The sequence below is a fragment of the Anoplopoma fimbria genome, chromosome 17, assembly GCF_027596085.1.
Source record: "Anoplopoma fimbria isolate UVic2021 breed Golden Eagle Sablefish chromosome 17, Afim_UVic_2022, whole genome shotgun sequence".
Classification (NCBI taxonomy): Eukaryota; Metazoa; Chordata; class Actinopteri; order Perciformes; family Anoplopomatidae; genus Anoplopoma; species Anoplopoma fimbria.
In genome coordinates this window covers 21395809-21414681 of record NC_072465.1, presented here as the reverse complement: position 1 = coordinate 21414681, position 18873 = coordinate 21395809, and the positions used below count along the sequence as shown (strand labels likewise).

General features: G+C 38.2%; 2 protein-coding genes across 3 annotated transcripts; one reads left to right on the top strand and one right to left on the bottom strand.

Moving 5' to 3' along the window:
• The first annotated feature begins 624 nt into the window (after positions 1-624).
• Positions 625-17872, top strand: rtf2 (replication termination factor 2). The gene is made up of 9 exons (XM_054617219.1): positions 625-794; positions 1321-1415; positions 1806-1899; positions 2715-2854; positions 3158-3236; positions 13740-13850; positions 14097-14151; positions 15929-16000; positions 16541-17872. Exons 1-9 carry the CDS (start codon positions 726-728, stop codon positions 16735-16737), a joined length of 912 nt encoding a protein of 303 aa, XP_054473194.1. The 5' UTR covers positions 625-725; the 3' UTR covers positions 16738-17872.
• On the bottom strand, positions 5753-11444 carry gcnt7 (glucosaminyl (N-acetyl) transferase family member 7). 2 transcript variants are annotated; one of them, XM_054617217.1, is made up of 5 exons: positions 10782-11444; positions 9088-9352; positions 8220-8961; positions 6952-7047; positions 5753-6461 (listed from the first exon to the last, which is right to left on the bottom strand). In XM_054617217.1, exons 2-5 carry the CDS (start codon positions 9301-9303, stop codon positions 6220-6222), a joined length of 1296 nt encoding a protein of 431 aa, XP_054473192.1. In that variant the 5' UTR covers positions 9304-9352; positions 10782-11444; the 3' UTR covers positions 5753-6219. The 2 variants fall into 2 exon arrangements, with proteins under 2 accessions (XP_054473192.1, XP_054473193.1); XM_054617218.1 differs by having other exon boundaries at positions 5761-6461; positions 6952-7044.
• Positions 17873-18873: the final 1001 nt, after the last annotated feature.

Genomic DNA, 18873 nt, shown 5'->3' with positions numbered 1-18873 from the left:
AGATAATAAGTCATGCCGACAGATATGTCTCCACTGAGGTATTCCCCAAACTAATGGTCGCTCTTGGACAGGGCCATCGATAGTAAACTAATCTGCAGCCTGCAAGGCACAGGAAACAGATCTAATTAGCACTCATTGAACTATCTTCCAAGGAAACTTTCATCTTTAGACCACTCTGACAACAGGCCTGAAAGCCAGACTAATGTCACTTACTAGTACTGGGTTTAATGGCTGACTGAAAAACGTCTAATAGATGGATGGGCAGTAGATGAGTGAAGTAATCTGTGTGAAGTTGTTTTTTTTCATGTTTACATGCATGGCTACAATAATGTAGAAAATTAAGAAAGCCATTATAGAAAACGGTTCTTATTTTGTAATCAATCACTATTTCCCTATCCTTCTGTTAATTAACTTTTATTTATTCATATTTATTTTTTACATTTTTACTTGATTCTCATTCCTCTGGCAGCTCCCATTTGGTCTGCTTGCTGAACAGAAACTGAAATCAAGGGTGATGCTTCCACACTGTGGCTGATGCTAGAAAATACATGCGAAGACTTCGTTCAGCCACTAGAGGGCCACATAAAGAAATTACGCGCAAATCTCGCGAGCTTTGCAGAACTCTCGTTGTTTGTTTACAACCTGATAACTTCCGGTCTGTAGCTCTGTACATAGTAAGCTAGCTAGCCGGAGTTATTTGGGTGATTCAAACTCAACTTTACAAGATGGGGTGTGATGGCGGCACGATTCCTAAAAGGCACGAGTTGGTGAAAGGCCCCAAAAAAGTGGAGAAGGTGTGTTAAGCTTATTTATTATTTTATTTTCAAATCCACGGTTAGCATAGCTGCCACTAGCTAGTTAGCTTAGGTGGCTAACAGAGTAGCGCAAGACTATTATTAGCTTATTAGGCTATTAGCATTTACAATTATGAAGAAATGATGACGTGATAGTTATTGTATGTATGTTATTTATTAACACGGATGTATTAGCAATAGTTTGTATTTGTCTTGTGAGGTGTTATGCTGTGTTAACTTACACGACAGCTAGCTAGCTAACGTTAGCTTTTAAAGCAGAACATGTGTCTATTAACCCCCTGTGTGTGTGTGTGTATGTATGTGTGTGTGTGTGTGTGTGTGTGTGTGTGTATGTATATGTATGTGTGTGTGTATGTGTCTGTCTGTCTGTCTGTGTGTGTGTGTGTGTGTGTGTATGTATGTATGTATGTATGTCTGTCTGTCTGTCTGTCTGTGTGTATGTATGTGTGTGTGTGTGTGTGTGTGTGTGTGTGTCGTTCTCTTACATATCTGTTCTTGTCTCCAGGTTGATAAAAGTGCAGAGTTGGCTGCCAAATGGAAATACTGTGCCCTGAGCCAGGAGAAACTCAGACGCCCCATTGTTTCCTGTGATCTGGGAAAGTAAGTCATGTGTGACATTTATGAACAAACACACATTGTGTCTGTACCATAAACTATTGAGTAAACATTGTCCATCGATCCACCCATATTTGTAATACAGTACCAGTCAAAAGTTTGGACACACCTTCTCATTCAATGGTTTTTCTTTATTTTTATTTTTTATTTTGTTTTACATTGTAGATTAATATTGAAGACATCCAAACTATGAAGGAACACATATGGAATTATGTGGTAAACAAACAAATGCTCAACAAACCAGAATATGTTTTATATTTTAGATTCTTCAAAGTAGTTGAATGAGAAGGTGTGTCCACACTTTTGACTGGTACTGTATATCTGCTTTATTGCAGCACACTGTGTCCTAACAGTCTGGTCCATGTTCTGTTTCAGGCTCTACAACAAAGATTCTGTCATTGAATATCTGTTGGATAAGACTGCTGAGAGACCCAACGCTGAGGCGGTGGCACACATCCGTGGGATCAAGGTATGGTGACAGTGAAGTTTTGCTGTACAATGTGAGTTATCCTATGAAATGCCTTGTATTGTGAAGGGAGGGAAGAGACAGGTTTGTGGTCGTTGGCAGGTGAACCCTCTGCCTCCGGCCTCTCCCATTACTCTGTTGCATTATGATGTAAAATAGAGCCCATAGTCATGTTAAAAGGAAAGAAGGGAGATCTCTTTTTTTATTCTTTATCGTCTTTATTTTGGTTTGTTTACACCTGCAGTGCTCTAATTAAATAAATAAAAAAATCAATCAATGGTTTTGACCACACACAATATAAATATATCAATATTTAATTAAATTAAACAATATGAAAGTCATATTTAGTTGTTAAAATGATTTGTGTAGTGCAGGAGTCTCAAATAGTCTCTCTTACTATAAAATATATATAAACATGAGGTTTATATTTGTGTTTCCAAATTCATGTGTGTGTCTCTGTGGGTGATGACACTGCGGTAGATTTGTAGGGCTGGGCGAAAAGGGGTAAAAAAATCAACCAAAGGGATATTATTGACTAAATACCTCTCGCAATATTGTAGGGTTGACCATAGGTGCTTTCACAATATATTTACAAAATATAAGTTTTGATAAATCATCAGTTATGTGGATATAATGACTAAGTAGGTAAATAATAGAACAGTCTAGTAAGTAAATCAGGAAAAGACAACACTTCTATTATGATATCTAAGACAATATCTAGTCTCTTCTCACAATATTGATATATTGCCCATCCCTATGCACTTGTATTGATTTCTTATTCAATTTTTAACCTGTTTTTCCATCCACTCCCTTTTCAGGATATAAAGGAACTGAACTTGACTGATAACCCTGAGTGGAAGGGAGAGAGAAGTAATACTAAAGGAGACATATATGAAGACGTCCACTGCGGCATGTTCATCTGCCCTGTTGTTGGGTTGGAGATGAATGGCAAGCACAGGTAACCAACAACAAGTAAACAGTCAAAAACCTAAGAATTATAAAAAGGCTGGTGCTCTTCTGCTCCATGTATAATGCGTCAAGTATAATCAAGAGAATCTAGTTTTGTGTTGACCACATCGGGCTATAAAAGTTAATATATGTTGGTAGTGCAGAACTCCACTGTTCTTATCACCAGTATTGACTTTCATCCAAATGTTAAGATAAAACTTTGTTAGGAGAATGCGTCACACACACTTGCATTGACAATTCACTTTGTGCAGGAAATGGCACATATGATAAACTCCAATGTTTCTATTTTCAGGTTTTGTTACCTGCAGACCTGTGGCTGTGTCTTTTCTGACAGGGCACTGAAGGAGGTCAAGACAGAAATCTGCCACAAGGTGAGCAATATTTCATCTTTTTTTTTCATTTTTCATTCTTCTAGTAGATTTTTAATCTTTCTTTCCACGAAACCTCTCCATTAGTGACCTCTCAATGTTTGACAGCGATTCTGCCTCTGCAGTTCTCTTACTGCTTATGCTTGGTAAATAAGCAGCATTGTTATCAATGTAGATAAAACATTAGCAGTCTGGCATTGACGTGGTTTCAGAAGTGTAATCGTCTAAAGCTCCCATTGGACGTTTGGAAATCTCAGAACATTGTTCACTAAATTGTGAGCTATCCAGAAAATATATGTAGCTTGTAATAAATAAAAAAACACCTTTTCAGTTATTTAGAAAATACTCAAAATTAAAAAATGAATAATTTAAGGAACACTACAAATCAGTAAACATATACCATAAAGAGTCTGACCCTTACGGCAGACTCTTAGCCTAAGAATCTCCCTGTTTTTGATTATGATACTAATAGATGAACAGAAAATCTTATCAACATTACTGAGAAATATACATAGTTACAGTTCTGAAAAAATAAGTTTTTTTTGTTAATTTGGTCCTGAAGGACAGTTATGCTAAAAAGGCCAAAGCAGAAGTGGCTTACTCATTTCTGAACCCATTCTGATGTGTGATTGTCTTTGGCAAATGTTTGGTCATTTAACTCAAATGGAAGGAGTCTCTGTTTGAATGTCTTTATGTCTGTCCTTTTGATTTTCTGAACAATATTTCACCCGATCGATTTTACACTCGGCGGGTGTATTGCTGAGGACCCATGGAAGTGTTGTGTTTAGTATGAGCTCTATGGGACATATTTATTATTAATGCGTTATGTACATACTGCAAAGTGTATTGAGAGGGGACGCCTTTTAACTGTCACACTGCTGGATACAGCTCGCTCTCCGTTGTTCGCTACATTATTTGATTTCATTTTGGCATTTTTTGGGCATTATTTCCATCATAATTGTAAGAAAGGTAAACTATTGTCACAGGCCCAGCTATCCTTAAGACATCTCTTATTTCTTTTTACTCTTTTTCATCCAAGCGTCAATGCATCATTACGGTTTTACTTTTCATATTTTTCGGCCGTTCCTGACAATGACCCAAATGGGAATAAGATGCAGGCCTACGGACAATTGTGGGGACCTGACCTATTTTAAGTAACTTTAAAACTATGGTCATAACTTCTCATGCACAGGCTATCATGTGGTAGCAGACAGCAGATCATATCCAGTCACTGTTGTTGTTGTTTCTATGTATGAAAGCATCTTTGCCCAGTGGTTTTACTTGCCATAAATAGGGCCTGAAACGGGAAGAAAAGTTACTGTGCCGATTGTGGGAACCTGGCTCTCTCTGCACTGATGTTTGCTTAGATAGACTTATTAGGCAACACAACATTTCTAGTATTTATAGCCACTGGCTATAAATAAGAGGCAAGACTTTGCCTGCCTCTTATTTAATATCACTTGCTTATAGAGGGCCACTTTTGCATCTATCCTAATATTCTCTAACACGACATGAAACATGCAATTGTAAACCGGTGGAGAGGTTCAGAGCCTACAGGTCATAGGACGGACATTGGACATTGAGATCTGGCCTCGGGACCTTTTAAGCAGCAGGCCCACACTTTTGCAGTCCCCTTTGTTAGCTATTTGTGGTCTAAGGCTATGTGTTTTACCGTAACTATGTGTGTTTGAAGTTTGCAGTTTACTTGAACTGATCAGAACCTGCAGCTCTTTGTTGGAACAAGTCCCCTTTGCAAAACTGATTTGCTCATAAAAGTGCCGGGAAAAAAATATCCAAATGTTGAACAACCACTGTTATCACTAACCATGCCAACCTTAATCCTGAGACTATGACTGAATACCTCTCTTTAAGTGCTTTAGAGTAAAATCAACAACGCTGCCTGCCCAAGGCAAGTAACACCTTGACCTTGACTTTCTAGATAATACCATTAGGATTACAGGAGCAAGTTCTTTTCACTTGTGTTTTCACCTCTGCTGTAACTTGTGTTTTGTGCAAAATGAAAAAATGTCAGCAAAGATGGTGAACATTAAACCTGCTCAATGTTAGCACGTTAGCACCGTCAATGTGAACATTTTGCGCAAAGCACAGCCTTTCATGGCTATGGACTCTTAGGACCCATGTTCTAAAAAGCATGGTGCATTTAGGGTTTGTCCAACTCCACTTTTGATGGATGATTTTAATTTCAACATTATGAATGAATCTTTTGAAGCTTCCAACTATTCGGTAAAGCCCTAGAATTTTCTTATATTGATGAGTTTCATACTCTGTTTACAAATTAGTAATGAAGTTTGTTTACCATTTGTCGCCTTCCAGTGACGCGTGCTGCTGAACTAATGTTACCGGCATATTGTGAAGGGAGGGAAGAGACAGGTTTGCGGTCTTTGGCCGGTGAACCCTCTGCCTCCGGCCTCTCCCATTACTCTGTTGCATTGTGATGTAAAATAGAGCCCATAGTCATGTTAAAAGGAAAGAAGGGAGATTTTTTTTTTTTATTCTTTATCGTCTTTATTTTGGTTTGTTTACACCTGCAGTGCTCTAATTAAATAAACCAATCAATGGTTTTTGTTTTACTTGACCACACACACAATATAAATATATCAATATTTAATTAAATTAAACAATATGAAAGTCATATTTAGTTGTTAAAATGACTTGTATAGTGCAAAAGTCTCAAATAGTATCTCTTACTATACTATACTATATTTTAAATTAAATTCATTGTACTTTTGCGTAACCTGCATTACTCTACTAAAGTAAAGTTATTTTGGTCACCTGATTATCAGAACAGCCATTACAGTTTCATACATAGACAAATATGTCCTTCAACAGTAACATTGCCACAGAAGAAGTGGACTGTTTGTCCTTTTTTCCAGCCCACATTGTTGACATTCACAGCCACTGAACGGGTGCAAATCATCTGAAATGCATGTCGCCAAACTTTTAGTTGAGGATCCCGACAGTGCTTTCATGCTCCAGACGTGCTGTTGAAGTAGCTGCTGCTTGAGTTTCTCTGTGTGGCCAGAAGCCATGCTGGCTCTATGGAAACAGTTGCCTGGTTCAACACCTTGGTCCTGTGCCACTGCTCCATGCAGTCCAGGGCCCCAGGAAAGGTATTACTCTCAAACTTATTGGCAAACATGCTGTTCCTGTTGATGATCCATGTTAGGTCTTCCACTCCATAGATACAGATGTCTCGTACGTAATGCCCTAGAACAAGACAACAACAAATGTTGCTCTTTACTTGTATATTAGAGTTGTGTTGTGCACCACATTGTTACATTACAAAATATATATTTTAAATCTTTTACCTCTAAAAGGTCATTTAAAACACAGAAAACCTACTGAGGAGTACGTCATATCAGATAAATCCTCATATCTGTCATTTTATCATCTTTTTGAGTAAATCTTGTGTTGCCGTAGCAAGAAATTGTTCCTGTAATCCCGTCTGGAGCCAAAGAGCCAAGGGAGCAGACAATGTTGTGGTCATAGGAGAGATGAAGAGTATGAGGTAGGCTAATGTGAGGAAAAGGTTATTAATTAGTACATGTTTATGTGTGTAGTAGTGGAATTTGATCATTTGTTTTTTAAATAACATTACAGATTCTGTTGCAATGGCGGTATCAATAATTCACAAGACAAGTAGAATTTAAGCAAGACCATAGTTGATTATTATTACACATGCACTTTAGTACTGTACCTTTGCAGCCATCGTGTGCCCTTCCCTCTTGATCCCTCCACTTGATTGACCGGATGTCTCCTTCCCAACCTCCATCGAGATGGCTGCCTGGAGCTTCTTGAAACACATAACCAAACAAGAACTTATTCTAGTTTTTGACATCCTTTAACTACTCAGTTAATTAACTTCCCTCTTTTGAACGGTCTCATCCACTGTGTGGGGGAACTGCCAGTAAGTTCTCCTTTTTTTCTTGAGTAAAACTGAAATGAGCAGTTGGAAACCACTTCCTAAACCACAACTGTCCTCTTTTTGCAACTTGTCCAAGTTACACTTGATTGGTTTCCCTTGGGAAAAAAGCCCACTGCATTTCAACCACCTTCTTAGTAAAGACCAATGGCAGTAATTCTTGATAACTCATATACATGTCTTTTGAGTGTAGGATGCAAACAGTCTCTGTGTCAGTTTCAAATTTGATTTGACTCAAGCTTTTAAAAAAGGACAGTTACCAAGGGTGCATATATGTAACGTGCCATCTTTTCAAGCTGCTAATAATGGGCTAAAACATTTTCAATTTAAATTTGTTGCAAAGAACATGTTCCAGCATCTTTTTAAATGCTGTCACATTTCAGTTAGGGCTGAGCGGTGATGCAATATAACTTTTTTAGCCTTCTCATGGAATCATATCTAAAGAAATCATGTATTGAGATACTACGCTACACAATTCTGTTGTTTTAAATTGACAAAAACGTGCATATATTTACCCAACATTTGATTATTTTGCACTAAAGTTCTTAATTAAATGAGAAAAATACTTTTCTAGTATTTGATTCACACAAGTGTTTATAAAACCATGTGGTTATTACATTAAGCCTATTTATTTATTTATTGAATTATCAGAGAACATTCTATATTGTGTAATATACTGTTATGGAGATTGGAATTGACCTATTTCATTTCAAACAGTTTTTACATTGGTGACACTGCCAACAGTAACAACATTTTCTGTTTTCCCTCTCAAAAGGCGATTTAACTGAGGTGTTGTCTATTACCATCATATGGCTTTAGCTCTCGCCGCTCATGCAAATTTGAGCCCCTGCCATAAAGCGCAGTCAATGAGCTGGTGTAAAACCTTTAATGACCAAATATGCTGTTTGACCTCGTTGCATTGATTGCGTTTCTGTAACACACAACTCATTTTGTTTAAACATCATAATCACACTAGTTAATAATTAATAGTTCTTTTCTACAATTTGTGCTGCTTTTGTCCCATCTACCCATTTGCAGTTTACCTTTGATGTGGCTGAGTGTCACCCAGTAGTGCTCGTCTGGACTGAACGTGTCTTTGGACCACTCCAAGAGGTCCCGGGCGATTGGGCTTTTCAGAACAAAGTCAACAAAATCCCTCGTGAGAGCATAGTAGGCTGTTCCAAAATATACTTGCAGATTGTGTGGTGGCGGACCTTTCTTTATTCCCGACCCCATCAAAGCTACACGTGAGCCCGTTATCTCGCGGTGCTGGAACTGTGTCCTGTGTCTCATAGACACCGGCTGCTTGATCCCAGGCGTCATGTTTCTGTCCCTCCACTCTTTGCTCTGCATGTACCGCACCAGTTCCATGTTGCTCATGACGGGGAAATCCTGTCCGCACAGATTAACCACCTTCCTCCATCCTATCTTGGACGCTGCCAAATCCTTCATGCAGTCTAAATCTGCTTGCAGACGGGAAAACCCAGCGTACGTCACTGTCTCGCTGCGGCTGGATATGAAGGTATTGTTAAAGCAGCTGACTAGCTTCATTACAGCCACCTTGTACTCCGTTGAAGCCTTATTGTCCACATGAATGCAGTAGACATTTTGTGGAGTGTAAATGGCCCGGAACAGGCGTACAAATAGCTCCAGCTCTTTGTGAATAGTCACAATGAATGCTAAAGGGTAGTCCTCCTCCTCCCGACTTAGAGGCCTCGTGATGAAGTGTAGGTCTCTGATCAGATTGGAACACTGTATGCGACTATTCAGAATATAGCTTTCCTCCTATAAACGGAAACAAATATGTATTAACACTACACCTGCCATCAAAACATAGTTACCCTTGAGGTGGTTTTTTTTATTTTTCATGACTTTGGATACATCTTCAGTTTTACTTGTATGTCGACTTACCTGGCAGTCACGGTGGTACCGCTCCACTCCTTCCTGCATGCTGGGCAGTAAAGCTTTACATTCAGGGGAGAAGGACCTGCAACTTGGAGGCTCTGGAAGCTTTGGAAGCTTGGGCTCTGTTGGCATCCTGGCCCTCATGTAAATAACTGAACAGATGATGATACTCATCCCCAGACACAACAGGAAGCTGCGTTTTGTCCGCTCAAGCTGGCACATAATAGCCCTTCTTCACCCTAGACAAACAGCACCACCACAGATGAAACTCCTGCAATGAAAACATCCGCATTGGTAATTCGCAGTAGGGTCTTGGACCCTTGAGGGATAATAAATAGGGTTAAATATGTAGGTTAGCGCTAATTGATGGAGCCAGTTTTTAGTCTTTTTAACAACTGTTATTTGAAATTTTAGCGCAAAATTGGCTGAACATTGTGATCCATCTTTCTGAAATGTAACATTTAAAAGCATTATCATCCCTGATGTATGTAGGATCTTCATTCAGTTGGATTTGTATAATCATACAGAGTAATACATCCTCCCATCCCCGAAAAGAAAAGGTAAAAAAAAAGTGACATTTTGGATAATTGAGTGCCTATGTTTTGTTATTTCATAGATTTAACCAATTCATTTATAATAATTTGCATTCACTAAATTTTTTTTTTACAAATAAATGTTACCAATAAGGAAAGTGATTACAGCTTTAATTTAAACATAATATAGAGGATGAATGAAGGAGCTTTGGCGGATCATTTGAAAATTATAATAAATGCTATCAAACAACATTTTTATGAGGTATGAGGATATGTTTCATTTGAGAAAAGAGCGGGAAATAAGTGTGATACCCTGCAGTCATACCTGTCATGTAAAACACATCACAAGAACCCTCTGAACCTCCGTAGCTGACGAGTAGTATTTGATATTGAGGCACAAAGAGCCTGCCCCTTTGGAAGTCATTACTATTATAATTAATTATTATATGCCAAGGTCTATTTTTGATTAAAATCTGAATGCAAGGGAACTCTCGGGGCACTTCAATTGTTTCTGACAGTTTCCATCCAGAACAGTTTCTCAAGCAAATTAGTTTTTGAGCAATGGCAGCTGTCCACTGATAGCATTTGTATACCAAACTTGCGTAACCTCAAACCTGAAATACTAAAGTTAGTCTCTAGTTTCTGTTCTGTACTTCCTTCATTACTACATCGTTCTAACCACTCAAATTCATGCATTTTTGAAAGGTTAAATGAAACCTTCTGGAGGATACAATGACTCAAAAGTTGCTCTCGGGTGAACCAGTGAGCTGTCAGGCTCTTGTCAATGCAGAATATTCTTTACTGAGACAGACTAGAGATGATGGGGTATTGTAGACAGAGCAGAGAATGTCCCTGATGACAATTCCCATGTCAGTGAAATGTCCTCACTTGAGTCCCCTTGCTGTTCATGTACTACTGTTCTTGGAAAAACAACGCCATTATTTATGTTCAGTCAAAAAATCTTAACATCTCTAGTTTTAGATATAAATAATCATTTAACACATCTTAACAATTGTTTTTAAGATAATATCTTTTTATTTTATGTTTGTTTGCTGTTTAAATCAAACATGTAAAGTTTATGCCAATGCAACGCATATAAACACACTTAAAGGCAGAAACAGCATGTAAAGACAGAATGCCAAAGACAGGGCAAGGTGAGCCATTTACCTTGGAGGCAGTTCAGTCTGTAGTCCGACTGGTGAAGAAGTAAAACATTAGACATCTGAGCCCGGTCTGATCATTGTCACCTGAACAGCTACTCCGAGCTCGCTGCTAGAATCCACCCAGAGTCCGGAGGAGAACAGAAGTCATTTCCATGGGCACCATTGTCAGCAGCAACAGGAGTAGATGCAGTGTAGTAGTGTAGTAGTACTATTTCTGTGCTATTGACCTAAACCTCGTTGACACAGGGTTGTTTTGAGCAGAGAGTCTGAGAACCTGACGGAGTGAGACGGAGTGGTTTTAGGTTTTTTTTCTCTCTCTCTCTCTCTCTCTCTCTCTCTCTCTCTCTCTCTCTCTCTCTCTCTCTCTCTCTCTCTCGTTGTATTCATTGCTGATTATGTTGCTCCCCCCACATCCCCACGAGACGAGGTCTGTCCCTGCCTGGTTACCGGCAGTAGCGCGCACACACACCTCACACCTAACACCTAACACACACACACACTCTCTCTCAACGTTTTTTCCATTCTCCTCCCCCTTACACTTTCCTGCTCACTGGTGTGTTGCATCTTTCTTTTGTATCCTCTTGCGTAATTTTCTTCTGTCAGACGCATCTTAATCCCAGTACCTCTGCTCAGCTGGAGGTACACGCATTGTATTATCCACGGTGTCTCGTTGTTGATTCACCTGTTGTTCACTTTCGTATTCACTGGTTTTTTAGTGCTGAAGCAAGAAACTCCGGTTGACACTTGGTTCACTGATTAGATGATCCTGTTCTGGGCGCACCGTGCTGTGTCATTTGTGGTAATAAAAGCAGCAGAGTGACTAACTTCAGAGCAGCGCCCACTGAGTTTGTTTGCTGCCTGGTCAGCTCCTGAGATTATCCCTCTTGTGTCGAACAGAGCACATGGCCGGAGTTCACACCCACTGAGCCTGCATTGGCAACACAATGGATCCCCTGGTGGTTACTCAAGGGCTAACTATTTGTATTTGTATGTGGGTGTGTCTTTCCTTTCTTTGAAAACACACATGTTTTCGAGATTATTGCAATCTACTCTTGGGTCAGCATGTCAAGGACAAAACGCACCGATTGGTTTTTTTGTGGGTTTCATACAGAAGTGGCTTGTTGACCCTTTTACAAACTGCTTTAGATAAATCAAATGCAGCAACATATCTACCATTTTCAGTGCTGAGTTAACGTGCAAAGTGGAAACTTGACCGCAATTTACCATTGTCGGTTTAATTCAGATAATGCTATTTTAATGGCCTTTTAAGTTCAATCAATATTGTGAACAAGAGCTACTCTCCCTCAAAGCCAGAAACCTGAGAAGTAAGTTTATAACTTGTAATGTCATTCAGTATTGGGTATAGAGCCTCTCCATAGACAATGAATAGATTGAAACTGATTTTGTGTACCCTCAGAATATTTAACTTTTTTGTACCCAAATGAGCTTTATTCTGTTGTAGTGTTCATAGTTCTAAAACACAAAATATACCTATATACTCAGAACATTGTCACCTACATCTTTCCCATTTAATTGTCTATGGAGCAGTTCCAGACTTTATATATTTTGGGGGATTTGGTAGAGAGTTCTTCAGGGTTACTTTTATTTTTGGACTGTCATAGACCATGAGAATAACACGTATGGACTTTGGAAACGAGTGTCGTTACCCTTTTTGAAAGAGAACCTCCTGTCGAACAGGTTTTATGTCGGATTAGTCCTTTTGGAAGTGAGTCTTTCAAGAGTTTCGCACGGTTTTGTATTATCTAATAATTAGATACAAAACTATGGGTACATTTTTGGATTACGCCTAGGTTAATTACATTCTAATTAACTAGGCGTGACCCAAAAATGTACTTCTCCATTAAAGTGGGTTTAACAAACAATAATTGCAATAGAATAAACGGCATTGTGATCCTGAGTGGATGTTCCGGCAGGTCAAAATGTTTGAAAATAGTTACTGCAACCCTACACCATTAATCTTTGACACCATGAATCTTACCTGTTTCCATGTGCTTCGCTGAGTTTTGTGTTCTGTTTGCCTCTCCGACAGTGAAAAGGGAAGTGATGTAGCGGAGATATGGTCTGAATTTCATGATGTGTTCATAAAGGTCAAGACCAAGATTGCATATCGGATAAGCTTAATTTATTTTACCATCTGCCATTTTAGTCCGCATATTCTGCCACAGGTTCTTCATAAACAATTGGGATGATTTTCATCAAAGGTGGATAAACAAAACGTTGCTTTGCAAGTCAAAATAGGACAACATCTCCTTATCTGATCTGCACCTGAACCTTGTTTAAGCAGTTTGTGGACTTTTCACCTCGTCATTATGTGTTTTTAAAGAGGCTTGCACATTTGAATGTTGTGTTGGATGATGTGTTTTAGAAATCTGGTTAGCCTCAGAGAAATGCATCTTTTAAACTAGGCTAACAACTAAATAGATATTTGTCAAAGTGAAAATATCCTGTGAACACACAATACTTTCTCTGTCATGTACTGTAAATGAAGGGTTTCTTAACCCTTTGCAACCTATGGCCCAGCTCTGATATGTTAAAACAATTCAAAGGACCACATTACCAAATAAATAAGTAAAAAAAAAAACATTACATGACATAAAAGGATAAAAAACAAACTGGCCTGAAAAATATGGGCTATGCCGCTGTCGGCTATTATGACCAAAATAAATAATTAATCCAAGTTTAAAGCATACGGGTTCATAGTTCTTCATCACACGCTTGGGAGCTTTTACTGGCACAAGGTTAATTTTCAACTAGACACTAGATAACAACGTTTTAAGACATTAAGGTGTCCTGATGCATTTAACTTAATTATTTGACACTAAATTATAGCAACAACTCTGAGCAGGAAAGGGCGATACTGTTGAAATCAACACAATGATTTTCTCTTGTATCAATCTTCATGTTCAATATTTATTCTTCTTATCCTTTGTTTTTGTTTTAGTGTGGCGACACGTTTAAATATGAGGATGTTGTTGTGCTCAATGGCACTAAGGAAGAAGTGGGGAAGCTGAGGGACAGGATGGAAGAGAAGCGGGCCAAGGCCAAAACTAAGGTGGGTTTTTAGTTCAAACTGAATTACAGCTAATCTCAGATAATGATGTGAGAGAGTGGGTTGTTGTCATGATTGATACGACTTTAAAACATTTTATTATGATATTATTTTGTGCTTTATCTGTTCGCTTTTGAATAGTATCCTAATTGTCTGAACTAGGACAAACTGATTGATCTTTGTAAGCTGATTCATCCAATCATAAATACTTTGAAAGTTTTGCAATCATACATTTCCCTTCATTTTCAGAAATCAAAGAAGAGCAAAGCAGCTGAAACTGCGTCCACACCGTCAGAATCAAAAGGTTTGTGTAAAGCCTGTTTGAGGCATTTTTATGTGCAGACAAATCTGTTTTTACATAAACAAAACCAAGCAGCTTAAAAAAAAAACCCTGAACTACTTCGTTTGAATAATGTTTTGAATTTTTCTGTTTTGAGTTAGCCGTGCTATTCAAATAGTCAACTCACAGGAAACATCCGTAAATACAAAGTTATTTAACCTTTTGACGGAGAAAATACGATACTGTGTTTTAGAATACCACTGTAGAATGTGACACCATCATCCGCTATAAAAATCTTCTAACTACTTGAGTCGTGTAGATATTGTAGCTATCTTTGGACTTTGATGATGTAAATAACTTTCCCTAAGCCAATAGATAAGAGTCACACTCACATTCAGATATGCTCTGTGGGAAATGTTTCATCGGCTCTTCTCCTCTGACAGTTAATGTTTTCATTCGTAAATGTGTAATCATTTGAAATGTTTGTAAATGTTTGCTTTGATTCCCTGGTGTCCAACATGACCCATCACATCATTTCTTCAGTTTAGTGTGATTTTTGCTGTGATGTGTCAGGCATGGTTTTCTAAACTGGTTTGGGGATATTTCCTAAGCTCAATGTGTCTAATTATTAATTCAAACTTAACGATCATCATTCGTCGTTATTTCTCTTGGGAAGAAAACAACACTATCTGTCATGTATTAAAGGTTTAGGCTTTAGGGTGCTTTCACACCTGTAAAGAAAAAAAGATCCATGCTGCATTTCAGTTTCTGGTCTGGTTCCTTTTTTTTTTTTTAAAGAAACAAAGAAAGGGGAGTAAACATGAATTTATACAGATTGACAGGCAACTATTGGACAGTTTTGGCAATTATCATCCTGCATCATCAGTGCGTCATTGGGACACATGCGGTAAAATCACATTTTGGTGACTGATGCAGCACCTCAAAGCTTCTGAGGCGCATGATGGTTATTTTTATGTTGTTTGGTGTCACAAAGAGTTCACGAAGAAATAACTCATCATAAGCATTATCAGTAGGCTATTATTAGTCTGCAACTCGACCGCTGTAACACACACACTCTTAATGAACACAATTGATGTACAATTATAAATGATTTCTTCCTGAAACAGATTTCACAATCACCACTTTTTCACTGGTCTCGATTTCGATTGGTTTGGTCTGCACAAGGGTTTGATTGACAACTTTCACATCAGCCCAAACAAACTGTACTAACAGGGGAAAATAGATGAATAATTATGGAATAATTTTGGGTAACTCATAGAGTTTAGTCTCTTTTTTTTTTTGGTTTACAGAAGTGTTTATTACTTATATCCCAAATTATTTTCATTCCTGAGTCTTGTGAAAATAAAATAAAAGCAAATCCTATAAATGGTGATTTTTGGGTACAGGTACAGTGTTTCTACATCTTAGATCAGAGACATCCGCTGTCCTGTTTCATTGGAAAACATTTGGTTTGGTTTCCTGTTTAGCTCTCGAGAACAGCACAGGGCTCTGCCCTCACCAGTGAACAGGATGTTGGCAGAAACACACTTGATGTGCAACTCAAAATCAAAAGGTTTTGATGGAACAAGTGCAGCTTTTCTCTTCCTGCTTGTGTAAAGCCTATTTTCGATTTTTAAGGTTTATGATCAGGTGAAACATTGGAAAACATTTATTTCTTACATATCATTTATATATAGTTATATACATGTTCTGAGATCATAGCTAGTTTAAACTTAAACAAAACATTGAAGGAAGTTCCCTGTATTAATAAAACTGTTGTGACTGTTGTTTCTTCCTACAGAAGACACACAAGCTCCACAAGAGGATCTAGCAGCGGGTCCACAACAAAATGGCGATGAAAGCAGCCAGTCAGGTAGCTAACCACACTTTTCTTTGATGAACACAGAGGATGGGCGACGGGCTCGGCTACGCAAACAAAGCTTCAGAAAAGCTTCGATTTGAACAGACACAGAGGAAATGTGACTTCACTCTCTGCTCAGGAGGACAAATGGATGCTTGCTTCTATTTGAATGCTCTGAATTTCATATTAAGCACCTTCAACCACTAAATTTGAAAATGGCATTTGTGCTGAGCTTAGCTTGTCTGCCAGAATTACTTTAAGTTATCGCCCCCACATTCAAACAGCATGGCACTTTTAAATAGAACAGGTTTTGCAATCTTGTGTTCAGTGAATTAATACCAATCCAGTGATTATAATTTGTTTATTAAAGAACAAAATGAACATTCATTTTAAAACTGTATCAGGACAGGAAAATAAATGGTTTAAATGTTAGCAACGATCATATTCCCCTCCTTTTTTATGAATTTTCTTATTATTTGCCTTGTTTTTCCTTTGTTCTTATCTTCACCCTGCTGTTTTGTTTACCCCGTCATTTGCCTTTTCACCACCTAGATGTGGCCGGACCCTCGGGATCCTCCAGCTCCGCTCAAGGCACCAAAGCTTTGGCGTCTTCCACCTCCAAAAGGACCTTTCAAGAAATGAAAGAGAAGTCTGAGGTCTTCAAATCCCTGTTCACCACCCACAGCTCCGCCAAGCGCACTAAAGATCAGACCTCCAACTGGGTCACCCACACCCCGTATCACTTTTAGTAACTATCACTCGGAGCGAAGATCACCATTTTTAGATTGCTCCAGAAATCGTGCCCCATTAAAGACTAATTACTGATAAACCTAGTTCTACATCCCCAGCCATAACACACACACACACACACACACACACACACACACACACACACACACACACACACACACACACACACACACACACACACACACACACACACACACACACACACACACATTCATTACCTCTAATAATGTCACCAATGGGTGAACTCATTCCCAATATGTCTCTTCAGTCCCCAGTAGCTCAGTGTTTACATGTTGTCAACATGTTGTTAATGGCTCCCCGAGCTGTTCAGCCTCTTTTGTTTTGTAACCTTCCTCCCACATGTATTCCCATCATTGCTCTGAGAATTGATGCTAGGGCGACTTTATTACCTCTGTCACTCTGCTGTCTCCTGGTGGACAAAGTACAGGTTGGTTTTTTTTAAGCGATTTCTTCATAAGAGAAAAAGTGGTGGCAGATTATAGGCTTAATTTCACTGGTCAGTAAAGGCAAAATAAAAGATGCATGATCTGTACATCTTTAAGGCAGGTCATACTGCGTTATTCTTGATTTCAGATTTTTTTGTTTTTTTCCCCTTATGAAATCTGTCAGTGTGAGCTTGGCAACACTTTGTATAATATTTAACACATAGCACAGGACATTCAAGTAATATGTACTCATCACATTGGTTATTTGTTTTATTGAAAAGTTAACAACATAAAGACATCTTGCTGATTTATTGAAGCTTTTGATACTCATAAATAAAAATAGAAATGCACGGAGCAATAGCACGAACAACCATACGTAGCTGTTGTGTACCGGTGATCCTCCTTATTCTTGAGCGCCACAAGCTTCAATATTTTCGATTTGTTTTTACAATCAAGGTGCTTCTAAATGTTTGCTTTTTGTTAGGAAGACCTTTGACATGAAAATGATCAGACTATGCCATGTTGGCCTCCAGTTTAATAGCAAAATATAGTGGATGATCACATTTTCTATTCAAACATTTCTTTTTTAAAGGAGATTCAAAATGTTTTCTTCCTGTTTTCAATTAGACACTCTTTTTTTTTCTTCTTTTTTTGCATGTAACAAGCAAATGCCAAAAATAAATTTATATTCAGTGCTATTAAGTTGATTATTTTTTTCTCGCTGTTTATTTGTTAAGCCTGTATTACAAGTAAGACGTGCAAGTTTCTCTGGAATATAAAACTTGGCTACGCAATAATCAACTTACAATGCAGAGCATTAAGTACCTTTGATGACAGATGCAACAATTTCAAGGGAAAATTCACACCCAGAACAAGTTTTTAAAAGCTCTTCTATAGTACAGAAGCTTACATGTGTTTACATGTACGAGGCGTAAAAAAACTGCAACTGTTAAGTTCAGTGTTGATCAGGAGGCCAAGTTGGCAGCATCTTACTCCAAATTTGTATCACTAAAACAGACATCTGTTGCCTAGTTGCCGTATGAGCTTTGTCCTCTGATGAAACGACTTAAAAAAACCCAGCTTCTGATCAGCAGAGTGGTGCAAGAAGAAGCCTATTCAGGTACTTTACTTCAGTAAAAGTGGCAAAACTGAAAAAAGTAAACTTTTTCCAGTAAAAGTAATGCATTAAAAATGTTACTTAGGGTCTCCCTCTAGTCAAAATAGATTTTTTCTCCTTTTACTTGGATATTCAACATTTGCTGTACAGAATGTGCAGATCACATTATCACATTGATGAAGAGGGAAAGTTTCTCTTTTCTATGTTGTTAGAAGGTGCATCTGTATATGAACAGGAATTTTTGACTAAACAACAAGTTTAGAATCCAATCATAGTCCAGACATATCCAAAATATTTAACAAGTAGGTAAGGTAATACTACACAAAAAGATTGGTTAATGTGTATACTCTGTGGTAATGTGATGATGCAGCCACAAGGCGGCAGCAGAGTGTTTATCACGTCATGTGATCTTACAGACCTGAACTGTGGTCGTAGGGTAAAAAAAAAAAAAAGAACATACAAAGAGGAGTCTGCCTGCTTCTTATTAAATCTGAGTTACACCATAAGTATTCCAATCATTGTGGCTAAAAATGTAAATAAACACTGCGTCCTTTTGTCTTCATCCAGCAGCA

Coding starts and splice junctions, on each gene's coding strand:
- gcnt7 (XM_054617217.1), bottom strand. CDS start 9,303: ATGTGCCAGCTTGAGCGGACAAAACGCAGCTTCCTGTTGTGTCTGGGG. Junction 8,962..9,087: donor GGTACCACCGTGACTGCCAG/GTAAGTCGACAT, acceptor TTCCGTTTATAG/GAGGAAAGCTATATTCTGAA. Junction 6,462..6,951: donor GGCACACGATGGCTGCAAAG/GTACAGTACTAA, acceptor GTCTTGTTCTAG/GGCATTACGTACGAGACATC.
- rtf2 (XM_054617219.1), top strand. CDS start 726: ATGGGGTGTGATGGCGGCACGATTCCTAAAAGGCACGAGTTGGTGAAA. Junction 1,900..2,714: donor CACACATCCGTGGGATCAAG/GTATGGTGACAG, acceptor CTCCCTTTTCAG/GATATAAAGGAACTGAACTT. Junction 16,001..16,540: donor CGATGAAAGCAGCCAGTCAG/GTAGCTAACCAC, acceptor TTCACCACCTAG/ATGTGGCCGGACCCTCGGGA.